At 42.0% G+C, this 17,685-nt stretch overlaps 1 protein-coding gene across 1 annotated transcript in view; it reads left to right on the forward strand.

Annotated features, from left to right (window-relative positions):
• ano3 (anoctamin 3) overlaps nt 1-17,685 on the forward strand; it is a 48,811-nt gene that overhangs the window by 18,605 nt on the left and 12,521 nt on the right. The window contains exons 3-14 of the mRNA XM_061676033.1: nt 5,403-5,609; nt 7,033-7,163; nt 7,287-7,442; nt 7,595-7,695; nt 7,783-7,827; nt 10,312-10,446; nt 11,431-11,537; nt 12,409-12,464; nt 12,544-12,665; nt 13,760-13,894; nt 13,996-14,092; nt 15,176-15,236. Coding sequence (XP_061532017.1) covers nt 5,403-5,609; nt 7,033-7,163; nt 7,287-7,442; nt 7,595-7,695; nt 7,783-7,827; nt 10,312-10,446; nt 11,431-11,537; nt 12,409-12,464; nt 12,544-12,665; nt 13,760-13,894; nt 13,996-14,092; nt 15,176-15,236 — 1,353 coding nt within the window. The remainder of the gene's footprint in view (nt 1-5,402; nt 5,610-7,032; nt 7,164-7,286; nt 7,443-7,594; nt 7,696-7,782; nt 7,828-10,311; nt 10,447-11,430; nt 11,538-12,408; nt 12,465-12,543; nt 12,666-13,759; nt 13,895-13,995; nt 14,093-15,175; nt 15,237-17,685) is intronic.

Genomic DNA, 17,685 nt, shown 5'->3' on the forward strand with positions numbered 1-17,685 from the left:
TGATTTACTATGAATCTCTGCATTATACTTTCCCCTGGTGGCCAAGGCATGCACACCAATGGGATCACAATGTCAGGAGGCATTGAAGCATGAAATCATGATGCACCAACTGTTGAATTATTTACATTCCATTGAATTGTTATCACTGCATGATTTTATAAAGTGCAAGACTGTAGAGTGCTACAGTATTTTTCTGATCAAAACGTTGTGTGTTTTTTGCGGGACTGGCATTTACGTTCATTTCATTGTTTTGACTTAACAACTGTGGCCACAGAACAGATGAAAGTTAAAGGTCCCCTTTCATCAAAATATATATATTCTTTTCCCACTGGTTTATTCATAAAACAGGTCAAATTCGTCTGCAACTTAAGTTTGACATCTATGCGGTTTGTTGATTGAATGCAATAGCCCTTGAACACCAAACCGCTTACAAAATGGGTGGATTTGAAATGGCCGATGTTTTGACGTCATTTTGTCAGTTAATATTCAAGTACCTGCCCACTTCGTGGTTGCTGCGCGCCCACCCGTCTCAGGGAAAATGGCTGAGTGACAACGCGGCTGTGTCACGTGCAAAGCTTTGCATTAAGCACCAAACTCAGACGAGCTGAGGAATAAATGGCTTCAATTTATTTTTTGATAAGGTCCTAAGCATTTCGGAGCCCCAATTGTGCTGTGTTCCGGTCCATTCGTGATGGGGGACTTCGTGAAATAAGCTTTCACACACTGCTGGAAGTGCATTTGTGGGTTTTAATATCCTGTATCTGCCGCCAAGCCATGCAAATACAGTATATAAAATAATACGTGTTGTGTTTTCCAACAACACTTCACTGTATTTCTAAGTTATAATTTAACTGTAGATTAAAAAGCGAAGCTTGAGCTCATTGTCACCAAAATGTGCACGAGCAATGAACGTGAAATGAGCGCAGAACCGTCATCTCAAAATATCCTCCTTTTTTTATTTTCCCCCACGTCCCCTCCTCTGTGGGGTTGCGAGTTACCAACTGTCGTTTCCGCTCACGTTTCTTATTAGTGGGAGACCGATCCAACGCTTGGTGAATTCTGCTTCACAATTTGAGACCCCACATCAAAGCCTCCAAACGCAACGTAGCTATGAACACCTGGCCGTCAAGATATCGTCAACTGCCAACCAGAGCGACGCTGTTTTCCCATATTAAAACTGAGAATACCAGAGATCCAATCAGAGAAAAAAAGTTATTTACATGTCAAATATTATGAGAAACCTGGCCAGGTGAAAAAGACCAACTAAAATAGCTTGAAAAAGGGCATCCCGGGTATTTTCAACCCAAATGATCTCGCAAACCTGATAAAAGGACATCAAATATTATATTACAAAAAATGTTGATGGCATGGGACCTGTACTGTGTGTTCAGGACAGTAAAGTTCATAGGTTTGTCTATGTCTGTGCATGTTGATAACCTTAGTCGCTGGGGATGTCTTTGTTATCTCCACAAGTTCTGAAATTTCCATGGAGTCAATTTCACACAACACAGAACTTGTCCAATTTGTGGACCTACGTTAGACTTTGCAAATCCTTTTGGGATCACTGAGCCTCGCCTCGGCGGGTCCATTAACTTGGCGAGGCTCTGTTGTGTCATCTCAGACACACAGAGCCTTGCAGAATATTTAACCACCTGGAGCAGATTCACTGCAGCCTTCCGGGAATAAATATGCATGTGTTTATTGTGTGGGAGTCGCATGGAATTAAACGAAGCGCCATCTTCCGTTGTTTGCATAGTGTGTCGGTACATGCACGCTTCTAATCTTCAAGCCAATCCAGAGGCACTTTAGTCAAAAGATGAATCTTTTTATCTTCCATTCAGACACCAGGTGGCCATAAAACATGCTATTTCTGCATCTGTTTCTTTCTCGCCAGGCCATTGAACATGGACACTAATTGCCATTATAAGTGGCACAATATAATATCTTTATCAAATGAGAGATGAACAACCTCAAGCTCAGCAGTGCAGTGATTTTAAACATGGCAAATAATGGAAATGGAGAACCAATTCAAGTATTTGGATATGAACTACGATGTTAATAAGATGCCAACAGTTGGTGGCATCTTCTTACTCAATGAATGCTTTCTAGAGTAGAAAGCATTCATTTAAAGTCAGGGCCTTTAGTTGTACAAACGCTTATGAATGGATGAACTCCATGCTGCTTTCTGTTGCTCGGTCCTAACGACGTGTAAATGGTTTTCCTTCTGTTTTTATTCTTTGTTCCTCTAGTGCACTTCAGTTGGAAGCAGTACTAATTAACGATCAGGTTTCAGCCTTGCATATTACTCACTGCGTAGTGTGGCCAAAGAAAACGAATGTGTATTGTACTGTGGTCCTATTTTTTGTTGTTTTCGTTTTGGTCTTTGTTGAATTCACTCACAAGTTGCCCGCTGTTCCGCGAAATGTGTACAGGTCAAATGATTAGAGCTACCCATTTGCACACCATCATTTTATCCATCCATTTTCTATATTGGTGAAATCCTCAAGGGTCACGGGTGATCTTTAGCCTATGCCGGCTGTCAGTGGGTGAGAGGTGGGGGACTGGTTGCCTTTCAATCACAGGGCACATATCGACAAACAACGATTCACATGAACACATATAGACAATTTTGAGTCTTTGATTACCCGAACATGCATGTTTTTAGAATGCGGGCGAAAGCCAGAATACCCAGAGAAACCCCACCTAAGCACGGGGAGAACATTCAACCTCGACACGGGAATTTTATAACCTTTTGCCCGAAGCTTACAGTTTTACTCTTTCCATATCAGTGTGCTGCAGAGAAAATAGATCAGTGTGATCTGAGGACCCCTGGGTCCTAGTACTCCTAACCTAACCAACTCCTTTCCCATGCAACAGCGATCGGGGGAATCCCACTGAGAGCAGTACCGTGCGAATGAGTTACCGCGTGGCTCGTGGCTGCGGCAACGGCCCCCGGGGATGCAGAGCGTATCAATGCGGCTGTTCATGCCGGCAAGGTCACGGAGAGAACTCTTCGCCGGAGGTGAAAGAACCCCGTGTTCCCGTTTTGAAGAGAGAGATTGGTCTCATCGATACATATAACGTGACCCCTACTGACCTTCATGTCAATGTTTTGGTTACAGTGACCCGCTTCCATTGCTGGACCTCTTTTTCGGGTAATTAGCCTTGGCACGTCCTTGCTATTCATCGCTGCCCCTCAATCTCTCGTATAACAGTCTTGTCATATCACACTTAGCGCACTTTTGTAGCCGCACTGACCTTGACGATGACCTCCGCTGGGATTTTTGTTAAGCCGATCTCACCGGCATTAACCTACTGGATATATTGAGTTCATTTTGCGTGCGGACCGTCCACCTCTGTCGTCCTGACTTATTGAGCCCAGTAATTGGATGGAAGAGGAGTGCTGATGCATTCAACGCACCTCCTCCATGAAGGACAGAATCATCGTCATCGTCATCGTCATCATTATTGCAGTAGCTCATAAAATGGATGGAGGGCATCCGTCCATCCTCCGATCTCCTCTTCACTTAATTCCATTTTAAAATGGAAGTTCTCATCCATGATTTTTCTCTTTTGCACCGTATTTCCACCATCTGTAGTATTTTAGTCTGAGCCCTTTTTTTGGTTTTTAGATTTTCATGCAATGTAACAATTGCTAGCAGAGCTGATTTCTTCTTCCAGACGTTTTTAGAGCCGTTCAAATGAAAGGGGCATGTCACGGATTGGCTGTCAGATATAAAGATCATTCTTTACATCGCTTCAAAATGTGAAAATATGTTTATACTTTCTGTAGAACCTTTTTAAAACTGAGAGCTGCTTTTTGGATACTGATGAATGCAAAGGGCTACCAGTTTGATAGTCACTTCTGAAACAACAAGTTTGCTCAAAGTATTTGGGGATAAATCATATCATCTTTCCATAGCTTGTCTCCACGAATGCTATGGTCTGATCATGCACACAATACTGACCTTTGAACTACGCTAGTTTTTTTTTTTTTTTTTTTTTTTTATAAAGGCACTATCACACTATTCACAGCCAAACTTTACTGCAAACGCTGGAATATGTCCTCGCTGGCAGTTGTTCTCTTGGAGCACAGGTCCTTACTGGGGTCAAACAGTCTTAAATTAGATGTAACAGATTGCGAATGTGTATATGCAGTAAGTGGTTGTAGCTTTGTCTGTGTGAGTTATATGTGGCACAATAAGCCATGCTTGCATTTGCTGCTTAAGCCCTGTTAGTCACTCAAGCGTCTGACTTTTCACCCTCGGTGTCTATTAGACATGGCTACGGTATGTGTAATGTAACACAAGCCCATATATCGGGCCAGCCTGGAATTCTCTTTTTATGACCCTTTAATTTGCACTGCGTGTTAACACTGTCAGAAAGTCATCATTCTTGTTGATATTTACGACTTGGGAAGCGGTAGCTCGACTGAAATGAATTCATTGAGAAAGCATTTGAAATATTCTGTCAACCTCAAAGTACAGCTGACAGTATTATTTTTAAAGGAAGAATCGGCAGCAAGGCAGATGGCAAGGGACAAGTGGAGGGAACGTTCTTAAAAAAGGATAATAATCAAGTTAGACCTCAGTTTTTATCCAATGCAACTTAGATTAAGAGCAGTTAAGAATCATCCAGCGACAAATGACTCTGTTAAGTCTTCATATTGATGCCCAATGCACTCTTATTTTTGATTTAGCAAAGATTTACAGTCCGCATTTGTTTACAGAGATGGATGAGTGCTCTTTAACATAATCCACACTGAAATTGTTTGAGCACTCTCAAAAAGTAGAGCCTCCCCCCCCCCCAAATAAAATGCTTGGCCCATTTGCTATGAGTATAAGTGCACCACCCACTAAAATAAAAGGAATATGACTCAGTAGACCGCAGACCACCGCCAAGCTGTAACAAACCAAATAAAATGCGGCACATCTGTTCTGTTTGTTTGTCCATAGAAAAAGCGACAAGGGGCTGTTTGTGGAATCAGCAGCATGCACTTTGAGCATAATAGCCCGTAGATGGCAATGGATTCATTCTTCCAAACCTTAATTTAAATCTCGAGAGATCATTGAGGGCAAACGATCATTTTCAATGACGTCGAGAGGACAGGACAGAAACACAACAAAGAGCAAACGTTAAAAATAGTTACATTCAAAAGCAAAATACAGTGGTGCCTTGAGATACGAGTGGTTTGTAAACCCCTGTAATGGCTAACGGATCCCTGTAGATGACAGCATTGCATTGCTTTGGAATTGAAATCAGCACAGCTTTTGGGTAGAAAAAAATTCTTCAAGTGTAGTACACTTCCTTCCATCCATGTTCTTGGGATGTGGGAGGGAGTACCAGGTACCAGTTCAAATGTTTTTCATAAAAATGTTAAAATCCCCTTTACACCTCTCCAGGCATGCACACCAGCATCAGCGAGATCCTGAAGGAGAAGAGCCTGAAGCCGTCCCGCCGCAGTCTGCCCTGCCTGGTCCAGAGTCAGACCCATCCCGTCAACCTCAACCACTTCCTGTCTGTACCTTTGAGCCCGGACCCCAAAGCCCAAGTGGAGGTTCTGACTCAGAGCATCAGCACCTCCTGCAGCCTCCTGCCGCCACAGACAGGTCAGTCTCGTCACAAACAGGAGTTACGTCACTATTCTGCATCACTCTGTGTGTGCGTGTGTGTGTACACATTTGTGTGCGTGCGTGTATGTGCTGTAAAAGCTTGCCTTAGGGGTTGTCATATTACCACCGAAAGGTGTGTTTACAGGATTATAACAAGATTAGGTTTCAAGCTATTTAGCAGAATTGATGATTCTTTTTTGGTAATCATATTACACTCACGTTTTTCTAGCCCCCCCCCCACTAGTGGCTCTATTGGTATCAAAACACTGCAATTACCCCTTGTTATAAGCATCTGTGGAGTACCATTTTACTATTGTTGACTTCTATTATCCGCAATTAACTGGCACTCAGTCGCATCAGGTCTGCGACAAATATCATTAAAAGTTCTCTTTTTTCCTAATGCATTGCTCTTCCGTCATTGCCCTCATTCCCTCCATACTTGTTTTGTGGATACTATGCAGCTGGCAGGATGCTGCAGAAGACGTAGAAAAAGACATGCTGTTCCAGATATAATGTGCAGTTTCGGGGGGGGGGGGGATGAAGTAGTGCCGTAATGTTGCTCCAATTACAGTGCAGCACTGTATGGAAATGTTCCTTGGTGAAGGAGTCTTTCATTTATCTCAGTGTGAATCCAACCCAGTGTTATAAATAAATAAAAAAGCAAGAAGATGCATACCGGTGTGCACAAGACTCATTAACATAAAATGTCTGCATTGCGCTTTTTATTTTCGTTTGTGTATATGCAAATTTTCTCTCTCAAAAAAAGTTTACCTATTTTTTGATTGCAAAAACTTGATTTTTTGATTTTCTGTGAGGCGGCACCTGGTTAGCACATCTGCCTCTCAGTTCTGAGGACCCGGGTTCAAATCCCGAAAAAAGAAAAGAAGAAACCTAGAGCAGGAACCACAGATGGAGGGATCCCCCTTCCAGGATTTACCAGGCTGCAACGGATGCCGAGTGGGCAAAATGTAGCACGTCATATGGTTGTGTACAATGTTAGGTAAAACAGCATAAGAGTCCATTTCATGAGCTGAAGCGCCGCAGGACTTTTCGCCTTCGGGAAAGTGGTTATTCCTCAGGACCGGACCCGGTCGGTTTACGTAGAAGTGGTCCACCTCAGATCTTACAGTACCAAGAAATCAGCAAGATAGGAATGTGCTATTTTCGGAGTAAGTAGCAAAACCTTCAAATCGCATCTCAAATGAACCGGGAGCCAGTGCTTGTTAGCCAGTACCGGGGTAATATGATCAAACTTTCTCCTCCTTGTCAAAGGTCTTGCTGCAGCATTTTGTACTAACTGCGGGCTTTGAAGACGAGACAGACTCTGCTAAAAGTTGTAAGGGGGGCATCGCTAGATCAGGTATGTTTTAGACGTGTCAATTATTGCACGTTGTGCGTGCGCGTGTGCTCGTGTGAACAGCAGAGAACAGCAAGGATGAGTACACAGAGGAGTCTGAAACAAGAGCATGGGAAACCAGAATAGACGGATCACTTCTGCCACGAAAACCTAGCACACGGGCTAAACGTGAGGCCCGCACTGAGTCCCTCAAGGTAACGCACCCCTCGGTAATCCACATTCCCTGCGCTAAACCTCCAAACATTTTACACTACTGTTGTATGACTTTTAACATGCCCAACTTGTGTTTTGTAACCCGTCCTTCATTGCTGCTGCAGGGAAGGAATCCGTCAGCTGCATCTGGACTGTTCTTCCGCGATGGAAAGAAACGCATCGACTACATCCTGGTTTACAAGAAGTCCAGCCCGCTGGTGGAGAAGAGGTGCACCTTTGAGAAGAATTTACGCGCTCAGGGCTTAATGCTGGAAAAGGAGGTGAACATTCTTCTCAAGGACAAAAGCAAGATGAAAAAGCGACGTGAAATTCTTGCTAGATAGGATGAACAATGTGTTAACACATTTGTATCACATCTTTTTGTTTTTAATAAATCCAACACTTCTGTATTTTCACTTCTATTTTCTAAAAGCCTTCCTTGACGAACAATGACATCATGTTCGTCAAAATCCACACTCCCTGGGACACACTTTGCAAATATGCAGAACAGATGAACATCCGGATGCCTTTCAGGTAACACAACAAGGGATTAAAATGCACCATATATGTTCTTGCAGTGGCTGGAAGCTTCTTAAATTTGTCTCTCTTTTCCTGTGGAAGGAAAAAATCCCACTTTACAGACTGGAAAAGAAAAACCTGGGGCAGGTAATTCTTTTTGGATTATGATTTTTGTCTGTTGGATGATTCAATGGCAATGGAAATAGGCAGGCCCTGAGAACACTTCCTTAGACTGGGGTTTCTTTTCAGCATTGTAATCATATAAAAATACAAAGCAAGGCTTTCAAACGGCTTTCGAAAATCCAGGATGAAATGCATTGTTGGCATTGTTGTCTCAGCAATGATAGAGAATTAAACTGTCCAACCATGTCAAACATTGCAGGAACGAACATGTCGAAGACGCTTTTCATAGAACAATACTGTCACTCACCCACATTGACTGCGCTCTCCCAGTGCAACTATCTATAGTCGTTCAGTCAAACACCAACGAGTGGCACAGGCTTATTTGCATTCTATTTTTAGAAGGATGCTTTGAAGTGATGTTCAAGTGATGTCCAAGCTCCGCTCCGGACTCCAAATTTCTTGTCTCATCGCCGCGAGCAGACAGAATCATAGCAGTGACAAATCAACAATCGCCTACAAAGCGGCTTTGTTTTGTTTGGTTGGGGGAAATATTCCCCTTTAAAAAAGTCAGTATGAGTTTACGAAGAGTAAACATTTGGTTATGGTGTCTGACATTATGGTGGAATTTGAAGCGCAGTCATCTGTATTTTAGCGTGCCCGTGTTGCTAGAAAATAGTCTTTATCCTTTCTTGCCATTCCCCAAATACTGGAGCCTTTTCTGCGTATGACTTTTCAGCGTGAGCGATGATGACCATTCGTGTTGGCTCACAGTCTTTTCCAAAGCTGCTGTACTTCCGTCAAAACTCAGACGTACATATGCTCTCAGTGTTTACTAACGGTCTGTCACTTACTCACATCCCCTGTAGGGCTGAACAACTGGACCATGTGCAGGCGGTGGCAGCTTGCTGCATCCATATCAATACTTGTACCTGAGTACGTGCTCTCCTTATAGCAGACATAAACCCCGTATTCACACAGAGTCCCCGTTGATATTCATCTCATCAATACCAGGGTGGCAGCATCTTTAAGTCATTTGACGGCGCCTCAAGTTGAATGTGAGGTGGCTCACAGGATCGCATCGCCATATGAGTCTGGACCCCGAATGAAATCAGTTTGCGTTCTGGACGGATGAATATCATAGTGCCATGTAATGACCCCTATAGTCACATGTGTTGATCAAGACTGCCATAAACACTATCATGAAAACAAAAGGCTTTATCAAATATGATTTGCAAATATTCTAGTGGCGGAATGAGAGATAAACTAATGATACTTACGTAGCCAGGGGATTCAAACTGGGGGATGAACTTGACACCGTCAAGGGGCCCTGACCATTCGGGTGGCCCCCCCGGTTGTCTGACAAATGATTTCTGCAAAGAAATCTACGTTCCCACACCCGAGCACTTGGCCTCTTTTTTGAAAGAAAAATTCACTATCTGCCTTGTTTTGAAGTTCGTGCCACCATCTAGAGCTCATAACTCCATTTTTACACACGCCAAGACACAAAAATCGTCTTAGCAACGCCTCGTATTTTGAAAAACTAAAAAGGCGGGTCACTTGTAAATTGAGGTAAGGAGAAGGGTAATAGATATAGTACATGCATTTTTTTCCTGAAAAATAATCTTAGGTAGCCGGCACGGTGGACACGCCTGTGTGGAGTTTCCATGTTCTTCCCGTGCCTGGGTGGGTTTTCTCCGGCATTCCGGTTTTCTCCCACATCCCAAAAACATGCGTGGTGGGTTGATTGAATCAGAATCAGAATCATCTTTATTTGCCAAGCATGTCCAAAACACACAAGGAGTTTGTCTCCGGTCGTTGGAGCCGCTCTAGTACAACAGACAGTCAATCTACAGAACACTTTGGAGACAGAAAGACATTGAAGACTCCAAATTGCCCGTAGGTGTGAATGTGAGTGCGAATGGTTGTTTGTTTCTATGTGCCCTGGGATTGGCTGGCGACCGGTTCAGGGTGTACCCCGCCTATCGCCCGGAGAGAGCTGGGATAGGCTCCAGCGGCCCGTGGCCCTCGTGAGGATAAGCGGTAAAGAAAATGGATGGATGGCTGGATGGAAATCTTAGGTATTAAATCTAAGATATTAAAACTTATTGTGATTGTATTACTGGTTTTGAGTATGATAATGCTTACTATAAAATAGGAGATATCATAATTCTATAGGTTTAGCTAGTATTAATACTTGTAGTTTTAAGACAGTGCGGGGTTTTTAAGGCTTGCCGTGCTTACTTGAGAAAAAGTCAAAGCCAAATTTTTGACGATCTATTGGTAAATACTTTTGCTTAAATGAGGTAATATGGTCCTCATTTGAGGACTTTTTTTTTTTTTTTTTTTTTTTCTTCTTTTTCAGACCAGTTTTTGCAGTGTATCTGTAATACGTATTGAGATGTCAGGGCATGTCAGTGGTGGAGTAAAAGTTAATGATCCACTTTCTAATGTCAATCTTCATGTTAATCCGTGCCGTTAATCCCGTCCCGCTGCGCTCCATCTGTGCAGCCGCTTTCATCTGAGATGTCGTCAGATAAAGAGCTGGCTTCCCAGAAATCCCATGAAGCTGGACAAAGAGGCGTTGCCGGACCTGGAGGAGACCGACTGCTATACTGCCCCCTTCAGTCGAGCACGCATGCATCAGTAAGACATCAAGTCACTCCTCGGCAACATGGTCGCTCCTGCCTGTTTGCCTTATCTGTTAACAACATACAGTCATGGGCGTATTTCGTCCTTTGGGGGCACAAGGCCAACGGAGTCATGGGGCCCTCCACACACGTGGACTGCAAAGATTTTGGAAATTCTTTTTTTTTTTTTTTTTTTTTTTTTTTAATCATCAACTAAAAAGTGTGAATTTACACGATAACCATTATTAGTCCCACAATGGTGACATTTGCAATTTGAGAAAACTCTCAGACTTCATAAACTAGATGGTCCTGAAAATGCTTCATTCGGATTATTATCTAATTTCGAATTATTTAGTAGTTGTATTTTTGTGACGAAACACATCAATTGTGTCTCTCGCCACTTCATCTCTACATCAAATGTGTCTCTCTCTGATTCTTGCCAGTTAAGCACAACTGGTGTCACCATGAAAAAGATGGAAACATTTGGTGGTTATAATGAAAACTGTTTGTTTTTAAATTGCCCTCTCCCCTTCTCTACTCCACTGAGATAACTCTGCCTCATTTCCCTCACAATGCACCAACAAGTTTGTTTTGCTACACTTTTCCTGAATCAAGTCTGCACAGGTGCAGATGGAATAGATGGAATAGTCCATTGCATGAGAAGGGAGGGGGAGCACTGAATTTTTTTTTATTTAATGTTTTTAAGCGGGTGGATTAAGACTGAAACTATAATTGTTGCTTCATTAAAAGAAAACTTCAATCATCAGTTTCTATGAGACGTTTGGGGGCCCCTGGAAATCCCAGGTAATTGTTTCCTTAATTGTAAATCCATACAGAATGAGTGTTAATTTTTTTTTAGTTGTCCTTCATAAACAAAGATGTGCAAGTGAATCGAAGATTTGCAGCGTGAAAGGAGTTGCTAATGGTCTCAATTTGGATAATATCGATTTCTTCTCAACTGGTCAGTGGCTAATGGTTTGTGCCGTTCATCTCCACACAGCTTCACTATCAACAACAGAGAGACATTCTTCTCCAACTCCACCAGAAGCAGAATAGTCCACCATGTCCTGCAGCGCACTAAATATGAAGACGGAAAATTAAAAATGGGTATGACGCCAACATAAATTCCAGTATTCAACAGCTTGGAATCAGCACCAAGTTATAAACACATCGCTCTAATAAATGCATTAAGGATATGTTTTCTTTCATTATGTGTGAATGATTTCTGTTTTTATTCTGCCTGCATTTAAATTGCCTCAAAGTTATGCCACTTTTTGAAGAATAGTTCTTGCCCCAAAATGTAATCGTCGCTGGGGGGGAGCTGGGAGAAATATTTGTTCAGGGGGGCTCGGACGATTAAACTTCACCATAGACACATGCAAACAATTTTTTCATTTTTTCATTTTTTATTTCTTGGGGGGGGGGCTGAAGCCCCCCTAAAATAATCCGAGTGACGCCACTGGCTCCTGTACTGAAATAATGCCTGCTCTTTTGTGACAGCCAACGGGCTTTGCTCACCAAAGCCTCGCCAATGATGAACTTCAACGGAGGCTACATGAATATTTGAATCAAGCCAAACCACTCCCCAATGAGACATTCAGCCTCTCCTCTTGATTTTGCTTCCTTTTCATCGAGGGGGTAACAATGCAAATGAAGGCGTCATTCATTTTAATTCACTGAATCAATGTGAGTCAGACAGTACAGTATCCTGTCTTCGTGTAAGAAACTTCATATTCATTTCTGCATTTTACAATGTGCATAAGTGATGGCACAGTTTCAAATCGAACGACTGGCTAGCGGGTTATTTCCATGTGCAGGCAGCTATTTAGAATTTGGATTGTTTTAACACCTCCCATGTGTTGAGGGTTGCATATGCCGATACATTGTTACTGCAGAGCTTTGTTTAAATAGGCCCCTCACTGCAGAGACCCAGTTCTTGACTGATTTAAACTGTAATCTGCACACTATTGCACCGCAGGTATCAACCGGTTATTGGGCAACAACACATATGAGGCTGCCTTTCCTCCACATGAGGTAAGAAGTTTAGAATTTGTGCTGAAATGTTTCACAAACTCCAGCTCATCTGCTTAGCTTTGTTCTGTTTTCTCTTCAGGGTGGCTACAAAAGCAGACATCCCATTAAGACGCACGGTGCCCAGAACCACAGGCACCTGCTGTATGAGCGCTGGGCTCGCTGGGGAATGTGGTGCAAGTACCAGCCTCTGGACCTTATCAGGTACTCTGCCTTTGGATTAGGTGACTCTTATTTTCCCTCACATGAGGTTGTGTGTCGTAATTCTTAGCCACAGCTTGGCTTTCAATACATTTGAAGAAGTGGGAGACAAATCGCAACCTAGTTGGCCTGTTCACGCTCATAGGATTAATCACTTCTGGGAACATACTCATTCATCAAACACTGCAGGTTTGTCATGTGTCTCAGTAAACTCCTGAAAAAGTGGGATGAGAATGAAACCTCCGCCTTCCTCCTCCACAAAGTACTTGATGACTTAGTTTCGAAGAACAGTTGCCAAAAACAGAACAGTACCTCTTGATAGGAAGGAGAGCAATTCAATAGAGAAAGATAATGGAAGGTAATAATCCATGTATATTATTTAGTTATCTGACACTGTATACAATCGTAATTCCAATGATACTATGAGAAATTGAACTCAAAATTCTAAAAGACGACTATTCGGTGCTGCCTTGAGATACGAGTGACTCTACTTATGAGCTGCCGTTTGGCTGATTCTTTTGCTTTGACTTGCAAGCGCAAACGTGAGATATGAGTGGCCACAGACTCAACTCACTTCACAACTAGCAGCGGTTTTGCAGATTGTGAACAATTCTTCAAAAAAGAAGAATTGGCACTCCCACTCGAAGTTTACTGTCTAAGTAAACATCAAACAAAAACAATTACACATATATTTAAAACAACCACATACCTTATCCTTTAAGTCTGCTAGCTTAATGCTAATATTTTCATATTGATTTTTTTTTTTTTTTTTTTAAATATTCCATTGAATTACCTCCAATGTGTAAGAGTAACAGTCGTTCACTCCAATTGTAAAGAGACAGTGACGGGTATACATTTAAAAACATACGTAATTGAAACAGCACCACCTTTTACACTATCGATCTAGCAGGAAGCTAACGAGCAGTATTGGTTCTCGTCACTGCATCGTATCGCACCTTCCAGCCTTGTACTTGATTGATGAGCCCAACACATACGCCTCACATGACATCTGCATCGCTGCCTCAGTCTGAATAAACATGCTTGATGAGGCTACCGTTGTAATAGCGGACGCCGTCTTCTCTCTCTGTCACGATCAGGCGTTACTTCGGAGAGAAAATCGGTCTTTACTTTGCGTGGTTGGGCTGGTACACGGGCATGTTGATCCCCGCCGCTCTGGTTGGCGTGTTTGTCTTCCTTTACGGACTCTTCACCATGGACTCCAGCCAAGTCAGGTCAGGTGACGCAAGCCCTGCGGTTACTACCGTACAGTGAGTGTGCATACAGTTCATTCATGAATATGGTTCCGAACTGAACTCACCGCTTGTCCCTTCAGCAAAGAAATTTGTGAAGCAAACACAACCGTTATGTGTCCAATGTGTGAGGAGACCTGTAAGCCGTGGACGCTGAGTGACAGCTGTGTCTATGCAAAGGTCTGCTATTTTGTCTGCACACATCTTGTCATCATTGAGTGACCATTCCAAAATTATATCAATACAAATACTATAAGGCTCCATTTTGGTGCCACCAGGTGCAGTCTACAGTCATTCTGGAAAGTATTCAAAGTTGTGTTGTGTTATGGTCTTATTTCAAAATAGATTCAATGTATTTCTCCTCAAACGTTGACACACAACACCCCATAATGACCGACATCCATCCATCCATCCATTTTCTGTACCACCTATATACTAAAACTAAAAAGCTAAGAATGTCACTATGTTGAAGAATGCCTCTAGGGGGCAACACAAAATCTTGAAAAACATTCATGCTTCCTTATATGTACCCATCTATTTTCGATGCTGCTTATATTCATTATATTAAAAACAGTTATCACTATAAACTCTTAAAATCCAATGGCCATCCGGAATTTAATTGTAAAGCAAGGACTAATTGATAATAGTAATATTGCATAATTTAGCATACCCACATGTCATTTTAACGATCCGCTAATAAACATTTAAATGTATTGACACTAAAGCTAAATCTAATCTAATGTGCATTTTAGAATAAAATACATTGCATATCAGAATCAGAATCAGAATCATCTTTATTTGCCAAGTTCTGATTCTGATTCTGATATCATACACGCATAGTAGACAATGTAGGTTTTTATTTATTTTCCTGGGAATCATCCTTTTCACATCAAAGCTGTAACATTTATTTTTTATATATATATCACATCAGCCCCTGCCAATATTGGGTCATCAACATATAATAACATATTGCATATAATGTACTAGTTTATGAGTTATAATGTATTAGTTTTATTTTTCACTTATTTACAGGGTAAGCGGTTCAGAGAATGGATGGATGGATGGTATTTATAGTGTATTTCAGATGTTTTAAAATATATATGTATTTGCAACTTGTTAAGGATGTAGATTGGGTGACGTGTTATCTTATAAATGAATGACAACGGTAAAAACAATCAATGTTGTGGCCGGTGAGTGTAAATATGAAAAGAATATTGTGTGGAAAGCCTGCATGTTTGATCGAAACCTCCGTTGTGTGTCAAGGTGACCCATCTGTTTGACAACGGTGGCACCGTTTTCTTCGCCATCTTCATGGCTATTTGGGGTAGGTCCATGCTGTTTTTCTACATTATGACAATGCCCATTATGACCAGACTTTACACCGATCTGATCGGCCTGATTGGTATCGGCTTTAATGTCATAAATCGCCGATCCAGTCAATGGCATCGTTGATCGGCTCCGCAATGGACATTTACTCCACGTCGCCGTCGTGCACAGTATATTTGAATCCAAAAGCTAGTTTATTTTGAGCCTTGTCGCACGTCTTTTGACGTAGTACGGTAAATATCTGACCGCCAATACATTTTTTTTTTTTTTTTTTTTAAACATGTCGGCGGTGTGGGACAGACGGCACGTAATGCGTGGCTCAGACTTCAAGACAAATTTGGTCTTTCTCGATTGCACCATGTCAGACTACTGCAATCAAATCTTGTATTCCGATCCCACCTCATCTTTTACGATCACTGGGCTTTATCTTGTCAACTCAACACGCGACCGGATACACTCGGTACCATGGTGACGACAACAACAATGGATCGCGTCGTGTCTATGATAAGAACAAAATGGGGAAAAAAACGTGATGGTGGTCACCGGTGCTCGGGACAGGACTTTAATTCAAGGACTGCTTGAGGTGTGTTCACATACTTTTAATGCGATACGGCTTGAAAGCAGGCAAGAAAACGTTGTGAAGTCTAGCAAGCTATTATTGGCGTTCTGTCGAATCATGCTCTAAAGTTTCAGTGTGTGTGAAGTACTTTAATTACAGTAAGTTAGCACCCATTATTTCTGTCATCTTGTAATGTTGGTTAGACCTGGCTGATTAGAATACAGGACCTGATTGGAGCAGAGATTTCCAACCTTTATGGAGCCAAGGCACATATTTTACAATTGAAAAATCTCACGGCACACCAACAAACAAATATGTCACAAAAAGGGGATACATTAATGACCGTATGTACTTCCTGCCATCTAATAGAAGACCATTCATTTGTTCTGTCTGTCACTACGCCTCACTGGCATAAATAGATGAACAAAGATACATTAATGATTGTAAATATAATTTTTTGACCAATTAAGTCAAATTTGATCGTTTCCCACGACACACCTGAAGAGCGCTCACGGCACACGTAATGTGCCACAGCGCACTGGTTGGGAATCACTGGACTAGAGATTACTTTTGAAGATACTAAGTATACAGTACACAAGTATGTACAGTCAATGAACAAGTCACTTAAATAGACACATTGCTCCATCTGGTGATCGGATCGGTGATCGGTTATCGTTTTATTAAACTCGCTGATCGGCCCCAAAAATCCTTTGGGTGTAAAGCCTAGTTATGACTTTTTGGATTCAAATCTACTGTATTTAAAATCGGGATGCCAGTTCTGATTTATATATATATACACACACACACACACACACACACACACACACACACACACACACAGTATACATATGATGCGCGATGATGATGATGATGATGATGGTATACTTGAGTTTTCACAGCTATATCAGTTTTGTGATGTGGACAGTGAATGTTACTGCAGCTTCTGGAAATCATCTTTCTGCCAAATTGACAAATAACAACCTGTGCCCAGAGGTAACACTTGGCACATAGTGTTCTATGTTTGGGCTAAATGAAAGCAGTAGGGAGCCCAGAGAGGTTCCGGCTTGCTAACTGTGGTCCGTAGCTCAGAAATCCGCATGACGGCTTTTAGCAGGGAAGACCAAACTAGGCAGTACTGCGCCACTGAGTGCACTCAAGGTCTGATGTGTGTGCGGGTGTGTGTGTGTGTGTGTGTGTGTTGTAAAACATTGTTTTGCCCTGGAACTGCTTTTGTGGCTCTTAAAAAGTGGGTCAAGCTACATTAAACTTCAACATATTAAAACTGCAACATCAAAGTTGTTGCTTGCATGTTGGAGCTTTGGAAGCCAAAATAGTTATGACACACGCTGGCCATGACCTCAGGTAGTCCTGCACAAGCTAATAAGATCCAGCACTGTATAAGAATTGTATCAACACATACAGTATGTACAAACATAACAATTCCCCCATTTTGACTGACACAATGAGAGAATTCTAAATCGATAGAGAGAGAGAGAGAGAGAGAGAGAGAGAGAGAGAGAGAGAGAGAGAGAGAGAGAGAACATCTACAGCATCAGAGGAATCTCATCGTTCAAAAGAATGAGTCGGGAGAAAGGGACAAAAGGATTTCCAAGGCATTAACTGTACCATGGAGCACAGTGAAGAAAGTCATCATCTTGTTTAGAAATAATGGCAGGACAGTGACATTACCAAGAACTGGGTGTCCCTCCAAAATGTAGGAAAAGATGACCAGGGAGGCTGCCAAAAGGCTGACAGCAACATTGAATGAGGTGCAGGATTTTCTGCCATGTAGTAGCTGTTCAGTACAACAACAAGTAACAACGTCACAACCATTTTCTGTCTTCTTCAAATGTACGGTCTACGGAATTGGGTGGCAAGACGAAAGGAA

Source organism: Phycodurus eques, chromosome 5 (assembly GCF_024500275.1).
Source record: "Phycodurus eques isolate BA_2022a chromosome 5, UOR_Pequ_1.1, whole genome shotgun sequence".
NCBI classification, from domain to species: Eukaryota; Metazoa; Chordata; class Actinopteri; order Syngnathiformes; family Syngnathidae; genus Phycodurus; species Phycodurus eques.